General features: G+C 45.7%; 1 protein-coding gene and 2 long non-coding RNA genes across 10 annotated transcripts; all 3 read left to right on the top strand.

The window, feature by feature from the left end:
- The first annotated feature begins 961 nt into the window (after positions 1 to 961).
- LOC120651692 lies at positions 962 to 1,966 on the top strand. Its single transcript, XR_005666280.1, has 3 exons — positions 962 to 1,299; positions 1,505 to 1,558; positions 1,778 to 1,966. It is a non-coding gene; the product is annotated as an uncharacterized LOC120651692 (long non-coding RNA).
- Positions 1,967 to 3,041: 1,075 nt separating this feature from the next.
- On the top strand, positions 3,042 to 5,897 carry LOC120698456. Of its 7 annotated transcripts, none has more exons than XR_005684863.1 (4): positions 3,042 to 3,319; positions 3,441 to 3,597; positions 3,693 to 3,790; positions 4,816 to 5,394. It is a non-coding gene; the product is annotated as an uncharacterized LOC120698456 (long non-coding RNA). The 7 variants fall into 7 exon arrangements; XR_005684856.1 differs by adding an exon at positions 5,444 to 5,897 and having other exon boundaries at positions 3,060 to 3,597; positions 4,816 to 5,370; XR_005684859.1 differs by lacking the exon at positions 3,042 to 3,319 and adding an exon at positions 5,444 to 5,897 and having other exon boundaries at positions 3,326 to 3,597; positions 4,816 to 5,347.
- A 10,823-nt stretch (positions 5,898 to 16,720) lies between these two features.
- LOC120698486 (protein DETOXIFICATION 16-like) lies at positions 16,721 to 19,360 on the top strand. 2 transcript variants are annotated; one of them, XM_039982117.1, is made up of 8 exons: positions 16,721 to 17,115; positions 17,218 to 17,758; positions 17,889 to 17,975; positions 18,074 to 18,130; positions 18,251 to 18,489; positions 18,612 to 18,730; positions 18,870 to 18,956; positions 19,061 to 19,346. In XM_039982117.1, exons 2-8 carry the CDS (start codon positions 17,220 to 17,222, stop codon positions 19,121 to 19,123), a joined length of 1,191 nt encoding a protein of 396 aa, XP_039838051.1. In that variant the 5' UTR covers positions 16,721 to 17,115; positions 17,218 to 17,219; the 3' UTR covers positions 19,124 to 19,346. The 2 variants fall into 2 exon arrangements, with proteins under 2 accessions (XP_039838051.1, XP_039838056.1); XM_039982122.1 differs by having other exon boundaries at positions 16,850 to 17,115; positions 17,214 to 17,758; positions 19,061 to 19,360.
- Positions 19,361 to 19,411: the final 51 nt, after the last annotated feature.

The raw sequence follows: 19,411 nt of genomic DNA on the forward strand, positions 1-19,411 counted from the left end.
CCTCATACTCCCACCGGAGCTGCTGCTCCTTGGCCTTGCGCACGCGGTCGCCGTCGAGCCGCATCGTCTCCAGGCTCTCCCACCCCTCCTTGGTGGAGTCCTTGGCGCCGAGCGGGATGACGTACTCGGTCGGCACCGACTTGAGAATGGCCTCCATGGCCGACTGGTCGTCTTCTTCGTCAGCGGTGCCCACGGTCACCGCCGCCCACAGGCGCTTCGCCTTGAGCATCACCTTCATCAGCACCACCCACTCGGCGTAGTTCATGCGAGTGAGCATGGGGTACTGCACGCCGCCGACGTCCCGCACCGTCTTCTTCACGATGTACGTCGTCTGGCGCCCACGGCCACGCTCCTGAGAACACCCGCGCCCATGCTCACGATCCAGGGAAGCCATGGCCACCAAGCTCGAACACTCAAGCTCTGAATACCACTTGTTAGCACTCCCTCACACACACGCAACACCCTCTTGTTTGCAGGTGGAGGAAGAAGATGAGAGGAAAAAGAAGGACTCGGGAAGAGCACACGAAGTGGAGCTGCTTAATCTGTGATCTGCAGCTGCTCTCTCCTTTTATAGACACAAGTAGTCAAGGTGAGTATTTACAAGGTAAGACGCTATAATGTTATGCAGCCTCTACCACTACTAGCTACTGCTGCGGCTACAAGGCACTACTGCTACCATGCTGCCAACTGCAGCGGCTACTATGCACAATAGTGTTTGCCGCCCAACATTGAAGAGACATCCTTGACTGAGCAGGAGCAAGAGCCCCTACCAGCGTAGAACCTAGACAAGCTAGAGCATAGGTAATTATCTAACAAGCGTGGAGGCCGGCGAGAGAGAAAGAGACTCGGGGGAGGAGACCACTAAGCAGGCTGATCCATTTGGATGTGGGCCCTACATCTCAAGTTGGCGCGTCTCGCTGTCCTCCGGCGGCGTGCCATCCGCGTGCCGCATTCCCCTCCAGCGATTGTCCCATCAGGCATGCTTGCTCCTATCTCTGTTCTTCTTCCATAGTTGTTTAGGGTTTGTTCGTAGGATTCCTCATTAAGCAATCGAATCCAGAACGGAGAGAGGGGGAAAAGAAAAAAGAAATCACCAGCCTCTCCTGGGCCTTGCGGCGGTGGCGCTTCTGGTGACTGGAGGCCAGCTCCAGATCATAGGAGGCGTACCCCTTGCCCACCTTGTATGCTGCGCACTATTTGCTGCTCTCCCTCTGCCGATGCACTCCCTCCATTTTTGAAGTGGAATGACTATGGAAACTGTTGAAGCTTTAGTGTGCCTAGACTGGATAAGGGCCATATGTATGTACTACAGATATATATAGTTGTATGTATGAAGTCTTTTTTATTTTGCTCCTAGTTTTATTACATGGTAGTGTTGAAATAGTTCCATGAGTACAATTTTAGTTGACAGATTGAGTTGCCTCTTTTTTTTCTTTGAATAGTTGTAGCAAGCTTCACACACAAATCTCATGCCCAACCGAAAATCTGCTCTTATTTTGTGCAGCTAATACTCAGCGTCCCATGGATTCAGTTCATGACATTATCTTGGCTTTGGAAGGTATTATTGTTTGTAGAGTTTTCAGCTAGCACTAGACGATACTATATTGGTTTGCTGTAATTAAGCACATATAAATCCATTTATGCTGTAGTACAATTGCCTCACATGTGAGTGATTAGTCCATTTGTATTCATTAGTTAATGTGTAGGTTATAGGTTACTTCAGCAAATTGGATAACAACTTCATGGTGGTTTTTCTCATGTACTTATGAACATGTAGGTAATGAGACTGTAGAGGCAAGCTCATATAGCAGGAGGAATAGCCATGCAGCGAGTGAGCAAGCAAGCAAGCGATTCAGTAATATCCAGTGGCAGAGTACTGAAAAAACTGAATGAATTATTATTCCATATTATTTATGAATCAGTGCCATCTTGATTGTTGCTGTAATAATATTTGCTTGTGATGATTAACGACTGAATTAAATGTTTTTTTAGATTATACAGTACAACTCAGACACTCACAACGCACATATACTCACACCCCTTATAAACACACGTAAGCAAACCCTACCCCTATGAGCATCTTCGAATACTGAGCCGACAAATCCTCGACGAAGTCACCACGTGCCTCGTTGTCGACGGAAACGTCGCCTACCACTGAATGCACAACATCGTTAAATCCTATAATAATATTTGCTTCCACGGGAAGTCGAACCCAGGATATGAGGTGTTACCGCGGCTCTTGTAACCACTAGACTACGATCCTTTTCGCATTAAATGATATTATGTGTCAGTGTCATTTTCATTCAATGATTGATGCAATATTTAACACATATATTATATCTGAATGGGTCTATCCATCATGCCCATTAGGGCAACAAGACCACATACAAGCAATAAATTGGATCGGTCCATGACGTTACAAATTGGCCCTGAGGCCATAGGGCTAGGTTCAAGGTCAGGTCCGAGCATGCCCATTCCCATTTTTACCCATATGTGAGAGGGGGCTCCTATATATCTTGTGGAAGATAGATAAGTCCTGTATTTTTAAAGCCTATTTTGACCCAATTAACTGAAAATAGAGATAAATTTGATGCTCAATATTTTCTTAAATATGTTCAACATTTTCTTAAATATGTTCAACATTTGATGTTCAAATATTAAAACTAGAAAGATGAAATGTGGAATCTGTAAACACCAAATGTTGAAAAGCTAAAATCAAAATGTTGAATTAATCCACGTGATCAGGACCTTCTTCTCCAGTGGCTTGGATGGCGAAGCGGGTGGCGCGGGGCAGTGCGCGCGCAGGCGGAAAGAGGACAGCGGCAGCACGCGGCGGCACGCAGGGGCTGGCAGCTGCAGTGCGCACCGCGCCGCAGGGGCCAGAGGCTGGCTGCACGGCCAGGGGCAGCGATGTGCACGGGCCAGCGGCGGCGTGCAGGGACCGGAGGCCGGCAGCACGGCCTGGAGCGGCGACGCGCCGGGACCGAGGATAACCCTTCTCTACTACTAAAAAGAGACTAAGGATCACTTCTTTTTCGTTCGTCATCCCACCTCTTCGTACCGCCCCCTCGCTTCGTGCAATCGTGCGTCGCCCCCCTCCCGTCAAAAAAAAACATCGCGTCCCCTCTCCCTCCCGTTCGAACGTCGCACCCGCCGCCCCATCCCCGGCCCTGGGTCCGTGCCATCCCTGGCGGATCCCGGCCGCCTCGCCGCCATCCTCGCCCGGCCGCCGCTCCGTCCCGGCCGCCGGCTGCACCGTCCTCCCCGCGCCACCGCTCCGTCCCTGGTGGATCCTCCCCTGTCCCTCTCTCCATCTACGGTGGGCCCCTCCATCCTCGGCGCCTCCTCCCCCATCCTCCACTCCTCGCATCGATCGACTTCCCCCTTCCTTTCCCTGCAGCGCAAATCGACTTCGATTCCTCATGGATTGCCTCGATCAGATTTGCAGAAATTCAATCGGCCATGACGAATTGTTCCTCGATGCGACTTTAGGTCCCAGCTGCTCACCACCTCAGAACTAGAGGCCCGGTGTCCACAGGCGTTTTCAGGTCTTTAGCAGCTGCGTGGCACTGGCACCCCGTCGAGGACAAGCTCCAGGTTCTGCCCTGTTTACATTTATGTATGCTTCTTTTCTTTCTATCATTATCGGTACAGCTGACTATGCATGATTTATGTTGGATTGAGAGATGTAGCTCTGCAAGCTCATTCCGGAATATTCAAAATGAGATTGAAACAAGAAGATGGAGGCTTCTGACCACTGTTGGCACAACAATGTCGCTATCACCTATAGGTTAGTGAACGTGCTCATTGCTCAACATAGATGCGTGACTTTTAACATGCCCGCAACTTGTTTGATAGATTGAGACATTTTACCTCTTCTTTGATAACGAAGATTACATGTTTTTAATCTGCAAAGGTTAATCTCAGATAACCATGTGTTCTAACTTGTAAGGCCTATGTTCTTAATTTATATTTTACCTCAGCTCAACCTTATATATATATATATATATATATATATATATACAACTATAGCGGTTCCTTACCTTATTTGTTTTTTTTCGCGAACACGTTCCATATACCTTATTAGTTGCTTGCAGAATTGTTGTGCTGGCCATAAAAATCTCTCCAAATAAAAACTTAGTTGAAGTAGACATGAGTTCATGACGACCACCGGCTCCTTTACATGGGTAAGGCAACACAATTCCAAATAATTTGATTGAGCTTTCTTTTCAAGTTAATAGTTTCACAGGCTTGATGATCTCTATGGATTTAATCCCATGGTACATTTGTTGTTTCATAAACATAGTACAAAGCTTTCTTCTGCTATGTTAGTTCTGACAACATCGAATGGGTAAGCAATTACTGAATGCTACTGTTACAATTAGTACACAAAGCTAGCAAGTCGAATTGCTGGGCACTACACTGAATTTCGCTATTTGAAATACTTCTTTTACAAAAGTATACATGTTTAGGGAAAAATAAAGAAACATAGGATGCATGCTCTGTTTATGTTGATGTTTGCAGAGTTATTTTGTTTTCTTAATTTTTCCCTAAACATTTCATTGTTTTACACCATAGCTTTTCATTATAACATATATGTGAGTCCTGAATACGTGGTTAGAAAACAATGATATCCTTATGCTTACAATGTTGTTTTCTTAACTTATAATGTGCATATCTGGTCATTTTCTTTGTGCTTATCCCAATGCTTACAATTTATAAATGTTCCTCTGAAACTGCCTTTTCCTAAAGTATATTGATGCATAATTAAGAGACAAAACTAGCCTGGTTGAGTGTTTATTTTGACTTTTGAAGATCCTTTGGCCCCGATGAAATACAAGAATGGGAGGAGCTTTAGATGCCACTGGGGCATGTCCATTTGAATGAAGGTCCTGATGTGGTGGTTTGGGCTTCGGAAAAATTGGGGAAATACACTCGCCGTCGCCGTTAGCTAGAGCAAGAAGATGACCCTGCAGCCTTAGATCTTCAAATCAATGGATTATATTAAATGATGAGGACACCCTTTCACTTAGGCTTGGTGTACCATCGACCATGGAATGATTTCCTCAGTCCACAAACCTGGGGACCGAGGTCACAATACAGTTCCTCTATTGCCCCAATCTTGAATGCAGTTTCACTGGATGGCAAGGAGCGCAGAGCAACAACGTCTGGGCAACAGTGGGCCGCGTAGCCAATTACTTTTGGATATGATGTACATCAATCAAGCTTGTGTAAATCTATTTACTTCCTGCTTGTTGCAGTTTTCATGGTGACTGCAGTATTTTGAGCACAGAAATTATTGTCTGTAGAACAAAAACATGTTCGATTACTTCTATTTGGAATACTGGTCAGATGTTTTGGCCTTGGCAGGTGTGTATGGATTGATTTTTGTTAGTTGCACTTCTCTAAATGTGTTTTAGTGTTCTGGCATGCTTTTGTGCAGAGAAGCAAAGAACAAAGACTAAGGCGAGATCATAATCGAATTGGCAGGTTATTGATCAAACAATATAAAAAGGAAAAATACGGAAATGGAACAATCAGTAACCGAATTGACTGTGCCTTCGGAAGATGCCTTCGGAAGACTTAAAAACTTTGGAACTTGGAAAAGGCAAGTTTCAGTTTGGTTCAAAACTTATAAGAGCTGTCTTTAATTTCTCTATTTTGTGGAATACCGTTAGTTTATCTATTTTGTGAAATTCTGCGTCTAATGTATTAGTGATAATGTGTAAACTAGCATGTTTGTAGGGTAGGAGGATTCAAATTGAGAGACTACAAAAGTATGGTTGACCTCATGTATTTGGGCTCACCCTCTTACCCATCAAATGGTATGATGACAAGAATTTGTAAAAACAACATTCATATGTCATTTAAATTGATTTAGATGAACATTTGAGATCTCTTCACATGATACATTGGATCGGACCAGCATCTGTTGTGCCCGTAGCAACGTACGGGCACGAACCTAGTAAACTATAATTTGGTTCAATTTACTCCCTAAACTATATTAAAAATGTTTGTTATAAGTTTTTCATTGTTATTTTTCATATAATTTTGAACTCCAATGATTAATTTATTACTAAATATCCTAACTGTCGCGGCCGGAATTGGGCGACTACCAAACTACTTGATTGCTCGTGTTCTCGCGCGTCTGATCGGAATGGTCTAGCACGCAATGACTCGAGGGATTTAGACTGGTTCGGGCTGGAAATGCCCTACGTCCAGTATGAGGGGGTGGTGTTCTCTCTCTATTGCTCAAGCACAGGTGCTCAAAGTTGCCGGGGAGCTTTACAAGCTTTTCAATAGTGAAAAGAGGAACCCCCCCCCCCCTCCTACTTGGGTTGGATCCCCTTTTATACTTCAAGGTGGGACCCCATATTTACACAGTTCTATTGCTAGCGTGTGCTGCTTGATTGCCGTGGTTGACTCCTTGCCTTTGTCAGTCGGGGGGCCCTGCTCCGTCGGTCGAGAGTGGCGGCAGTTGTCCTGGGCGGTTTTATTGGGCAAAGGGCCTTCATCTTCCCGTCTCACCCTTGGTCGGTCGGAAGCCCAGCGGTCGTCCCGTCGCTTGTCCGTCCGTACACGTTCCGTGCGTCCTCACCTGAGTGAGTGGGTTCTGACCGGGGAGTGGCATGCCTGCTGACGAATTCAGCTTGTCAGCAGCCTCGCCCGGTCACAGTCACCTATCCCTGACGGAGTGGCGCCAGGGGGTCATGATGACGGCGTGTGTGGTGGAAGAGTTGACGCCCTCTCTCCCTTTCTCTATCTCGGGTACGGGTAGGTGGCACAGTCCGCACTGTGGCCCCGTCAAGAAACCCTGTTCCAGCGCACGGTCGTGCCTTGCGGGAGTAGGCAGCGCGTATGGCGGCATGGGGAGTAGGTGTGGTTGCCACGCCCTCCCTCGGGTCATCTCCATGGAGAACAAGGCCCGGGCTGCGGGGTACGGGCGGTCACTGTTTGCGTCCGCGGTCGGTAGGCTGCCGCGTGTGTGCCTCCTCGCTGGGTCACTCGGGCGCCGGCCGTCCGGTGTAGGCGCTGCAATCCGCCTGGGCCCTTAGTGGGCCGGTCATTGGGCCTTGGAGAGGAGGAATGGCCTTGTTGGGGGACCCCGGGTCCTTACCTCTGTCACTAACCTATCAAAATAATAATAGAAAAATATGATGATTTTTTCTAAGATGTGTTATAATGTGTTCTATCATTTTGTAAAATTTTAGTTTAAGACTCCACCTATGCATTGGGAAATAAAAAAGCCAAATTGTATTAGGGGATAATTTGAACAAAGGTGAATAGTTTGGGGGTAAAATGAACCAAACAATAGTTTATGGGGTTATTCAAACTTTACTATAGTTCAGATGAGTAATTTAGACTTTTTTCAAAAAAAAAGTTTTGTTGTGTAAATAACTGTAGTGGTGGGCAATTATTACTCCAAACTCCACATCTAGATTTATTTTAGAGTGTTTTGGAGCAGCCAGAGAGGTGGTTCAAGAAAATTAACTAGGCTCCACTAACTCCATGTTGTGCTTTATCAATTTTTAGAGTTGAGGTATTTGACTGGCTCCACTCATCTCTAAACTGGAGTTTGGAATTAGAGTCATACCAAACAGGATCTTAGTTGGCATAGAGTCGGAACAGCCCAATTAGCCGATAACCCAATAGACCCTTACGGTTAGCTCCTAAATCTCGATGTATCTCTTGTTGGCTGTTAGTAGTACGCCTGTGCGGCGCTCGGACACTCGATAGCAACTAAAACATCCCACCAACGTTCCCGTAGGTGTTCCACATCTTGATTCGGTGCTCCAAGGTGTATACCCTCTTCGTCTCGCCTGCTCCGCGCCCCGGGTCATCTCGAGGGCGACACGGCGACCCACCCCCTCCTGCCGATCCACAGGCTCTCCCCTCCTCCACCGTTTTGGTCCCCCTCCCTTCCCACCTCTGGCATCTCGCCCGAGGCCAGAGGGAGTGGGGATCCATCTCTTCCAATAATAATGTCTAATAGATCGAGTTTAGGTTAGGGTTATGGTTTCTCCATGCTGTGTTTCGTGGTATGGGAGATTTGTTTCCTCCTCCTCCTCTCTGGCAATGGTGAAAAGATAGGGTGGATTGGATCTCTCCATGGCGGCTCTGATGAAGGAGGTGGCGGCATCTACGATGTCTGCAACTTTCTTGGGGCGACGACATGAAGAATTAGGTTTCTAGATGGCGTCATTGAGGCGGGGATGGTGCTGCTATCGTGGAATAATTTTCTCCGGCCACTTCTCCGTTTTGTCGTGGTTAGATCCAACCACGGCGAAAGGCTTGTGAGAATAAGTCTGTCCCCCAAGCTGATGTCGATCAGTCTTGGATCAGATAGATTGGAATCTGTCCCTTTTCTTCATTGGTGGCAAAAAGAGGAAGAAGACAGACGCAATAAGGAAGAAGATGATTGTACTCGTTCCAGCCTACAGGAATGTTGGTCGCTTGTTCTCAACCTGCTTGCTAAGTGTATGCCTGTGTGGCCTTCTATTTAATTTTTTACATAGGTTTGGGATTGAGATTTGGAGCAGCTTAGTACGTGAGTACTTTGAGAGGGCTTGTTCTCAGCCTGCTTGCTGAGTGTATGCCTGTGTCGCCTTTTATTTAATTTTTTACATAGGTTTGGGATTGAGATTTGGAGCAGCTTAGTGCGTGAGTACTTTGAGAGTGCTTTGTGTAACTTGATGATGTACTCAGCTTTGATATAATACAATTCTTCCTTTGATCTAAAAAAAAGGTGTATACCCTCTTCTTTCCATGTTTTTATGAGACTATGTTCCAAGGTCCGCATCCCCACCTCGATCCTGATCCTAATGTTCTGGGAACCTGGTGACGAATGGTTAAAAATTGCAATAGTTCGAAAAAAATTCCTCATTGAAATGGAGAACTTGTAGGTTGGTTTAATTTGGATTAGGACCCCATGGCAGCACCAAGTGGGGCCATGAGTGACAAGGAAGTAGTGTTCAGGTTGAAAAAATCACAACAATTAGCATTATATCGGATTCAAGCAAAGGGCAAGGTAAATTGTAGAGAATTAGGAAGTGTGAAATGGTTTTCACCGGATGGAGTAAAAAGGCCTCCAACCTAGTGGCCAGAGCACATGAATAGCACCTAGTTGATTTGTCTTATAATCCTCGCGGGAGCGAATTTATGAGGTGTTTTTTTTAAAAAAAATCCCCTCTTCCTGGCAAAGCTGGGAGAAATTTATTTCTTCCTAATACAAAACCGTGGAGCGGTCTTAACCCCACTAGTCTATTTTTTTCCCCTTTTTGGTTTTCACCGGATGGAAAAGCATGGCTATAGCTGTTTCCAGCTTTAGGTTAGGGAGGAGTCTGTCTGGACTATTGGACTGCATAACCGGGAGCTCAAAGGACCACCACTCCATGCTGCATCTAGACCAGCCGCGCTTGAGGAATGGCTCTCCATGTGGGAAATGGGATGGAAAAATGTACCTCTGCTCACAGTCTCACCAGACCATGACGGTGGACGATGGCAAGCTTCAGGAAGAATCGGACGCCGCAAATGCCTCGACTGAGAAGCCCATCCAGGTGGTTTTGTACGCAGTGGTGAATCTAGGGTTTATTGTTAGGGTGGTCCAATAGATTTTTTTTAAATATTTTAGTGAATAAATCAATTTTTAGTGTAATTTCTCACATTTCCACTTTCTCAATTCAACTACCAATTGTTGTACATAAAAATAATCAATAACTATTTTTTATTAGTAATAATAAGGACATAGAGGGTTGTCTTTGGGCCAAATCTTAGGGTGGGCCGGGGCCAACCCGGCCCACCCCTAAATTCCCCTATATTTGAAGTGCCACTAGGGCCATCAATTCAAATAGAGGTATTTTCGCGTGAGCGGACTTAGGGGAAAGCTGCCTAAGTAGGTGCTGGGTATAATGAACCTCGTAGGATAGCCGTGACCGTAAGCTAAGCTAGCTGGTCATTCGGGTTACCGCTGCACAGAGTATTTAAATGTCCGGATAGCCGTAGGCCATTTTGCTAAAGCATCCAATGATTAGTCTTTTGAACCCTTTGAAAAAACCATAGTTTTTGAAAGTGTGCCCCAGCAGATGGATCAAGTATACACTACATGCCAAACTTAAAACTTGGAGGTAGCAGGTGATGATGTTGTCCCCCAGGATCACGACTTTTATGTGTCAAAATAATATTTTTCAATGAGTCCTTTTTAAAAATACAAACAGCCTTAATCACTTAAATGGTGAGATGCATCACGCTTAGTATTAGAACCCTTAAACTTCCATGCTACGTCGTTTTTTCTCCACGCCCACTATATGATGTATGGTGATGGCATGATATATATCTATAATCTATGGTGATGGCATGCGTGCCACGTCGTGTTTTTCTCGACACCACTACAATGTCATGGCCTAACTTGCACCTTTTTTTAGATAAAGGGAAAGTCATATTCCGGCCTCTATATCGCAAGTTATATCTGGCCCTTATTACAAAGTAAACACCACCATATCCAAAGAAAGAAGGGAAACGGTTTTAAAAGCAAAGTCTATTTCTAAACTGCCACCCATGCCTCGCGAAGATCTCCATAGCGGTTGATTCCAAGGCCCGACACGCTGCTGAGATGATGTCCCAATCCTCCTCCTTGTGAAGTATCGCCCACGTCCTTACCAAGTGTGTGGCCCTGAAAAGAATCTGCAAACTCGTTTGCTTTTTAACATTATCAAAAACAATATCATTTCTGCAAAGCTAAAAGGCCCAACATAAAGCGCTAACTACACAAACATAAGGCGTAACTTGCACCTATAAATCGATTTTTAAGGACGGGCGACGACGGTGTAACCCACCCTTGGAAAATGACTTTACGGAGGCAGGCATATTATTACCCACTACACAAATAGCTATTTATAGCTGTAAAAAGTAGAAGTGGGTACTACAACCGTCCCTAGAAATGCAGATTCAACTGTCCCTAAAAACTGTTTTATTGTAGTGTTGGTCGAGAATCTTGTTATAGCAGGCAAAATGACAAGTCTTTATGGTGCTCTCAGAGTCGCAGTTAGATCGATCCGATCAACCGAAACACATGCTGAAAGATATACTAGTTTAGGGTTTCAGGATGCATCTTCATGTTACCATCGAAGCAGCGTACGCCCTTTTGTGTTACTCCTGTTTTTAGGGCTACAACACCAGGACTAATAAAGATTGGATGCAGCTAACTTACTGCCAGCTGTAATATTAAACGTCCGTACAGCCGCTCCTTTTTTAGTAAGGAGACGAAACTCAACTTGCCAGTTTTCCTTTTCTGGCATGCTAGCTTCCTATCCTATCACTCAAGCATAGTAAAAATGGTTGCTATCACTCATCGTGTCCGTAGAGAGCAAAATAACATTACATACTGCCAATTGGATGTCTGTATGACATAAAAACTGCTAAACAACATTATTTTTTCACATTCAGTATCTCTTTACACGCTGCTAATCCAAGTCAACAATTACAATAAGCAAATTTGTGGAACCACATAAGCAAATTATTTAAAAATTCTGAGCGAATTAGTACATGGACAAAAGCATTTACAACTGGAGACTGACATTAATTAACACATAAAAAACAAATTCTTCACACGTGAGCCGCCTCCCCCGCCTCCCGCACAAAAAGCATGGATTGGTTGCATCATTTGCTTTGAGTGAACCCACACTAGCACTGAGCAACAAACTAGATCAGAATATTAAAAAAAAATATGAGCTAGAATTGCACTAGTATATTTTGCCTAGCAAAGAACAACAGCAAAAAGGATCAATAACCATTAACATGTAGCTGACTAAAGCATTTACAATTTTAGAGCTATATTATTGCTAAGATGGGATTCACATACTTCACTCTCATCTAAATTTTCTCTTAGAATCAGCTATTCTTCATGACTACGAGTTCAGTTTTAGTTGAAAAGAGAACAAATACTTACGAAACTTTGAGAATAACTGCTTTGGTCATTCACTAAGCAATTATGAACACAACAAACTGCTGCTAGCTAGGAAACACAATAAACTGTTATCTTTCTGCACATATGTTCAGAGCAAAATGAAATCAATTCGCAAAAGTAAATACAAGCTCCTAGGCGACCCTAATTAGATTTCCACGCATGTGCTCCTCGACAACAGCAACAATGAGAAACAGAGAACCAAATCAGTTAGCATATAGCATGCAAGAAAAGCGTCCCAGTGCATGCATGAGCATTTAGATTAAATATTTAGTATGCATTTTAATGATACCAAATAAGCATTTTAGATGTCCATTCCAGGTAGTTTGTTGCCTAATGAAGTATATTGATTTGTATAATCTAGAACCATAATATTTCCTAACTCCCCCCATATTATTGCCTAGCTGGAACCGTAATTTTGCCTAACAAAGTACAAAGTTTTGCCTAGTTACAACTTACAGATGGGATCTAGTAGGAATGCTCCTAGATATTCTATCATAGTTCAGATCATGCTACAAAAACTGAACAATAGTTCTAAAGATCTTACATTCTTACTTTTAGATCTAGCAGATCTCTCTATGACATACTGAAAATTAGATGTTCAATAATATTGCCAAAAAACTAAACTATTTTGCCTTTACATTCCCATATTATTGCCTAATTGAGAGCCACGTAACTGCCTAATTTATCCCATATTGTACATGTACTGTCAAGATGACTGCACACATAAAATTTACTCCCATATGGTCAGATCATGCTAAAGAACTAGGTTGACATTACCTAGCACTTGAGGCAGCCAGTGAAAATGAATTATAATATTCTAAACTAAATATTAGCTAATGAAGTAAACTGTTTTGCCTAGCTCAAAACCATATTATTGCCTTAAGTATACTGTTTTGAATAATCCAGAACCACATTTATTTCCTATAACACTAATTTGCCTATCTAAAAATAGAACTTTGACTAACTGAGAATAGTACTTTGCTAACAAAGAATACTGTTATTCCTAAATGAGAATATTACTTGTCATTTGTCACATTTGCTCATGCATGGACATGAATAAAAAAGTGAAAACAAAATAATCAAAGGAGCTAAAGTAGCTTATCAACCTAACTAATCACACTAGGAAGTAGTCATATTATTTGACTGCACATATGACATGCCTAAAAAATTGGTCTGAACCATATATGATGCACTCTAATAAGCTCGAATGTCTAAAGTATGAAGGAAAGTACACTGATCACGATTTCTTCATCTTGGTATTGATGGAGCCTCCCAGAGAATATACTTTTATAAAGCATAGAAAGGTGAGGTGCTTAGGTCCCCATAAACAACACCAAAGCTAGAAGTAATTTACTCATGAACAGCTGAAAATGCATAGCAGAACAGCTAACAGTACAAACTATTCTTGCAGCAGAGAAAATAATGGTGCATGAGTTTGCATGCAATACTCTAAAGTATCAAAAACCATTCATTAATCATAATTCAACAAGAAAATGAACAAAGAAAATAATTCATATACATGAAGCTAATATAATTCTTAATGTAACATAGTGATAAATATGCATCAGTGATCCCCTATTCAAATAGTGAAAGCTACAACATTCCTAATCCATTATGGTCGCTGCAATAGAACCAAAATGCACAAACCAAATATGCAGCAGGGGATTTAACAAGAGAAGAAACTAGCCTCCAGATTCAAACCCAGATGAAGAATGAATCAGAGAAAATATGAGAGTAAATGATAGACGTATATCTTCTGTAGGTAGTGTGTAGTAATCCCTGATTTGGTGAGAATCACACATTGAATCCCCTAAATCTCACCCTCAAAGGCATCCCATCGCATGGGATCCATCCAATTCAGACCCACCCAACCAGCACAAACAACCAACAAATTGTAGCATGAAGAAGAGATGATTTGTTGCAATGAGACGTCCCTTACTGTCAGGTGGAGGACGCCGACGATGCCGGTCCCAATGTCCATCGATTCGAGCAGCAGCATAAGGCATCTGACCATAATGTGCAACTCTCTCCACCTCCGCTCTGCAGTTCCCACCGCGCAAAATCACCGGATCCGAGAGCAATGAGGACGAATTGCTGAGGGAATGAGAGAGGAGAGAGAAGTTGAACCTCGAGGAGAGGAGAGGCGGCGCGAACCCGGCGAGGAGGAGGCAGAGGCAAATCCACATGGCGCCGACGATGGGGCACCGGATCTCTCCCAGTGGAAACCTGCACTAAACAAGGAAGCTCCACAGCTAAAAATGATAGCATATGTCCTACTGGTAGCAAAAATGACAACCAATTTTTTATCCATCCAAATGATAGCATACATCCATCTGATAGCAACAAAAAAAAATCTATCTCAAAAAACGCCTGACCACACATGAGGATTAACGAAAAGAAGCATTTCCTAAAATCTAGTGCATCGGCACAACAAGAAGGTGGGAGAGAAGGTGCTCACAATATTTGACAGTGATGATCTCAAAATGTATTTCCTAAAAAAATGCTAAACCAAATTGAATAATTTACATATTCATTTAGCATAAGTTGCCTACATGAAACCCAATAAATAATGAGTAGGAACATTGAAAAATGCTAGAATTAGAATGCAAAAACGTGAAACTGAAATTAATAATTTACTTGATGATTTAGCAAAATTTTTAATGGACAAATCACAGATTACCAAGAGAACATAAAAGATGGAATAAAATGACTAGACAATGGAAAAGACATGATTGGTGTCAACAGTTGCAGAGGTGCATTAGACATCTCACCATGTGAGCCGACCTCCATGTCAACTGGAATGGCAGACTCAAGGAAGACCTGAAGATTTTGGGGGCAGACCCAAATCTCTCTGCTAGCCGCACCTTCATGGACATCACCTCCCAAAGGCTCTCTGATTTTTTCTCTCCACTGCATCTAAAGCATAAAAAAAATCAAGCTATAGGATGGCAATGAATTTGTGCAAGGGGCTGAGCAAAATCACCGCATGAAGCAAAAACCAACTCGAAAACAACACGGTGCACAATCTCACCCCTCACCTAATCGTTTGAAAGCAACCGCTTGCCATTATGCCTGGAACTTCTACAATTAGCAGCAAAAAGTGGTAGAATCACCTAATTGAAATAGTAAGATTGTCTAGTTCAAAATAGTAGAATTGCCTGGGCGAGAAACATAATATATTAAAAAACGGATTTGGTCCTACAAACTATGGTACTAATTGCTATGCTATAGGATCTAGTCCTATGGTTCTACAAATTATGGAATATGTGTCATGTAAAAACTGATTTAGTACTTTGTCATATCATATTTATGTTGACTCAATGGATTTGCATCAAATTTCATGGGAGATGATCTTAAGCAGAATATCAACACATCTGATTGAACTCTTCACTCCTAGTGACTGTTTAAGACCCCAAAATCAACATCACGATCTAGACAGTGCTGCTATATTGGTGGCAGAATTAGAACATATAACTGAGTTTTTTTTGGGAAATGACCTAGAAAAAATGGGGGAGAAATTCTTACGCACCTAGCGAAAATATTCATCATTCTCCTCGCTGCTCGTTGGGATGAAGACTTCGACGCTTGTGGCTTGTCCCTGCATCCGCGCCCTGCCATTGCCGTGCTCGCCGGGGATCCGTCCCTCCGCCGCGGCCCTCGGCTCCAAGCCACGACCGCCAGCTCCGCACCGCGACCCTTCATCTATGCCTTCGCGCCCTGCCGTCGCCATGGTCGACGGGATCCATGCCGCCGCCCGCGGCCCCTTGCTCCGCGCTGGTCACCACGGCCGCCGGCTCCCGCACCGCGGCCCTGCATCTGCTCCGTCATGCCGCACCGCGGATCCATGCCATGCCCTGCCACAGCTCCTCCATCAGGAGAGGGGGAGGGGAGGGGAGAGGTGGCTCCGCGCCTCCGCGAGCCCTCGCGCTGTTGGCGGAGCACCGAAAAGGAGGGGACCGGAGGCGAGGAGAAGGACGGCTCCATGGGGAAGGGAAGGTCGGCAGGTTGGGTAGGGGGGAGGGGAATGGGATGGCCGGCACGGGAGAGTGGAGATGCAGAGAACCGTCGGGTAAGAGATGGTAGGGAGGATAATAATTATTACGAGGTGGGCCAAACGCAGCGCGTGGGTAGAGAGAGCCGGCCGTGCATATGAACTAAATTACGGCGGGCCGGTTTGAAGTTATTACCATAAAGATTAGCTCTAGTTATATTAATGGACTGAACATGGATTAATTAGAGGTTAATTAGGGCTAATGAACTTTAGCCACCAATTAACCCTTATATGTTCCATTAGCTTAGTAGTCTTTTCCTACTTGGCATCCAACTAAGAGGATTAAAGTTTAACCTCATAATTAATCCAAACGGATCCAGTAAGAGTTTGATCTTATTAAAGTTTGGACACCTGATTTTTTAAGCCATGTATCTCGAATCCAACGTCTCTGGATATTAGATCCGGACAACCTATCTTATGAAGTGCAAATTGTAGAAGTGCCAAACTTTAATAAACCATGTCGAAGCACGTCTTTATAATTACAGTAAAAATGTCCTATAAGATAGGGATGTAAAAATCAAAATGACGTAGAAGATAGTAAAAAGGTTTCTGCAATTTTTTACTACTAAGATAAGATAGCACTCGCACACCGTGATCACATCTGACAAAGATCTGATCTATCTATACTATCTTTGTCCTTTGCCCTGTTAACTTCCTTTCGGCGCTAAGCGGCGGCCAAATGGAGCAGCTTGTAGTTGTACTCTTCTTTCCTGCTCACACCGTCACATGTACACATAGCAGCACTCCATAACTAGTCTAGAACAAGGTGAGCGTCAGTGGCGCCCGGCTCGACCTCCATTGCTGCCATCGTCTCGGCTTCTCACCTGCGCGGTGAAGCGAGAAGGCAAGCATGGAGGAGCCGCTCCTCGCCGCAGCGACGGGGACGGGAAAGAACATCGGAGCTGGCGAGGATCAGGAGAGCCCGGCCGTGCGCGAGGTCAAGAAGCAGCTGTACCTCGCCGGGCCGCTCGTCGCCGGGTTCCTCCTGCAGAACCTGGTTCAGATGGTCTCCGTCATGTTCGTCGGCCACCTCGGCGAGCTCGCGCTGGCCAGCGCCTCCCTCGCCACCGCCTTCGCCGGCGTCACGGGCTTCAGCTTGCTGGTGAGCAAGCATCTCCAGCTGCCCCTCTCTCTTCAATTATCCTCTCGTTTCTGTCCATCCGGGGTTCACCGACGGGCCGGCGGCGTGCTCGTCGTCAGGCAGGCATGGCGTGCAGCCTGGACACGCTGTGCGGGCAGGCCTTCGGCGCGCGGCGGCACCACATGCTCGGCGTCTACAAGCAGCGCGCCATGCTGGTGCTCGCGCTGGTGAGCGTCCCGGTGGCGGCGGTCTGGGCCTACACCGGCGAGATCCTGGCGTGGTGCGGCCAGGACCCGGAGATCGCCGCCGGGGCCGGCAGCTACATCCGGTGGATGATCCCGGCGCTGTTCGTGTACGGGGCGCTGCAGTGCCACGTCCGGTTCCTGCAGACGCAGAACCTCGTCGTGCCGGTGATGCTCAGCTCCGGCGCCACCGCGCTGTGCCACCCGGCCGTCTGCTGGGCGCTGGTGCGCGGGCTCGGCCTCGGCCGCGACGGCGCCGCGCTGGCCAACGCCATCTCCTACCTCGCCAACCTCTCCTTCCTGGCGCTCTACGTCCGGCTCTCGCCGTCGTGCAGGGCCACCTGGACGGGCTTCTCCGCCGAGGCGTTCCGCGGCGTCCCCGACTTCCTCAAGCTCGCCGTGCCGTCCGCCGTCATGGTCTGGTGAGGTTGACAACTACTGAGATTCTTCAATTCTTCCATTCTACTATTAGTCTATTACGACATCGATCGACGAATCGATGATCCATGGCGTCGCTGATGATGAGACGCGCCTGCGCTGGCTGGCCCGCAGCATGGAGTGGTGGTCCTTCGAGCTCCTTGTGCTGCTCTCCGGCCTTCTCCCCAACCCCAAGCTCGAGACGGCCGTGCTGTCCATCTGGTCAGACTTGATCTCTGTTCTTCAGTAGCTAGCTGCTAGCTTCCTGAAATTTGTCCCCAATCCGTCACTCATTCCTGCGTTGATGATTCTGCTTGTAGCCTGAACACTAACGGCTTCGCGTTCATGGTGCCGCTCGGACTTGGTGGCGCCATAAGGTCAGTAGCTCCAATGATCAGTTCCCCTCTAGAACACACAGATCTCTCTCGTCTCCATGCATGCTGACTCCATCATCAGGAGCTCAAGAGAATGTATAGGTCTGACTTGGGTCCCTGCAGCACGCGCGTGTCGAACGAGCTCGGCGCGGGGCGGCCGGAGGCGGCCCGGCTGGCAACCCGGGTGGTGGTGCTCCTGGCGCTGGCGGTGGGCGCGTCGGAAGGGCTCGCCATGGTGCTGGTGCGCGACCTCTGGGGCTACGCCTACAGCAGCGAGGAGGAGGTGGCCCGGCACACCGCCAGGATGATGCCCATCCTCGCCGTGTCCATCGTCTTCGACGGCCTACAGTGCGTGCTCTCAGGTGAAACTGAAACTTGTTAACTCTGAGCAGTAAAAACATTTTAGCTTGATGTCAAGTGTAGCCACTGATGTTACATCATCACATTGTGGTATCTGAGCGTAATCGCTGGCATTGTTCTGCAGGTGTTGTCAGGGACTGCGGCCGCCAGAAGGCCGGCGCCTTCATCAACCTCGCGGCGTACTACCTCGCCGGCATCCCCTCGGCGTTCGTGTTCGCCTTTGTTTCGCATCTAGGAGGAATGGCAAGTGTTCCGCCCTTTTGGCCTTTTCAACATTTCAATTTAGGATTGCACTATTTTCCTTCCATTTTGCAACTGCTTTTTTATATTTTTTTTATTAGATATAGGTTCTGAACGCTGGTTTGATTTGAACTCTGAACAGGGGCTCTGGTTCGGGATCATGTGTGGATTGGTAGTGCAGATGCTCCTGCTGCTCTCCATCACATTGTTCACCAATTGGAACAAGGAGGTAAGCAGCAGTTCACTCTATCTTCAATGCAAGTGGTTTTCTTGTTATTTTCATCTCAGTTTCTGAATTGATGTTGTTTGTTCTTCATGGGTAAACTTCTTCAGGCGTTGAAGGCGAAAAACAGAGTTTCCAGTTCTGCTCTTCCTGTGGACATTGCAACAGCATGAGGTGGTCTAGTGTAGAAGTAGAACATACACAGGGGTGAGGTAATAACGCTCAAGGAGGCATCGAGTCAAGTGGCCTTGTGTAATAATGCCCACGCTGTTTATTTTTGAGCAGTCCTGTTCGTCCCCATGTCTTCAATAAAACACTGAGGCATGAATGCAAGAGATCTGTGTTCTTACACCAAACCAGAATACTCTGCTCAAAAAAAAAATTCAATACCTGGTTGAATTTTTTTTTTTTGGTGGTTACCCTTCATCTCAGTATCAGCATGGTATGCGCACAGGCTGCCT

Source organism: Panicum virgatum, chromosome 1K (genome assembly GCF_016808335.1).
Source record: "Panicum virgatum strain AP13 chromosome 1K, P.virgatum_v5, whole genome shotgun sequence".
NCBI classification, from domain to species: domain Eukaryota; kingdom Viridiplantae; phylum Streptophyta; class Magnoliopsida; order Poales; family Poaceae; genus Panicum; species Panicum virgatum.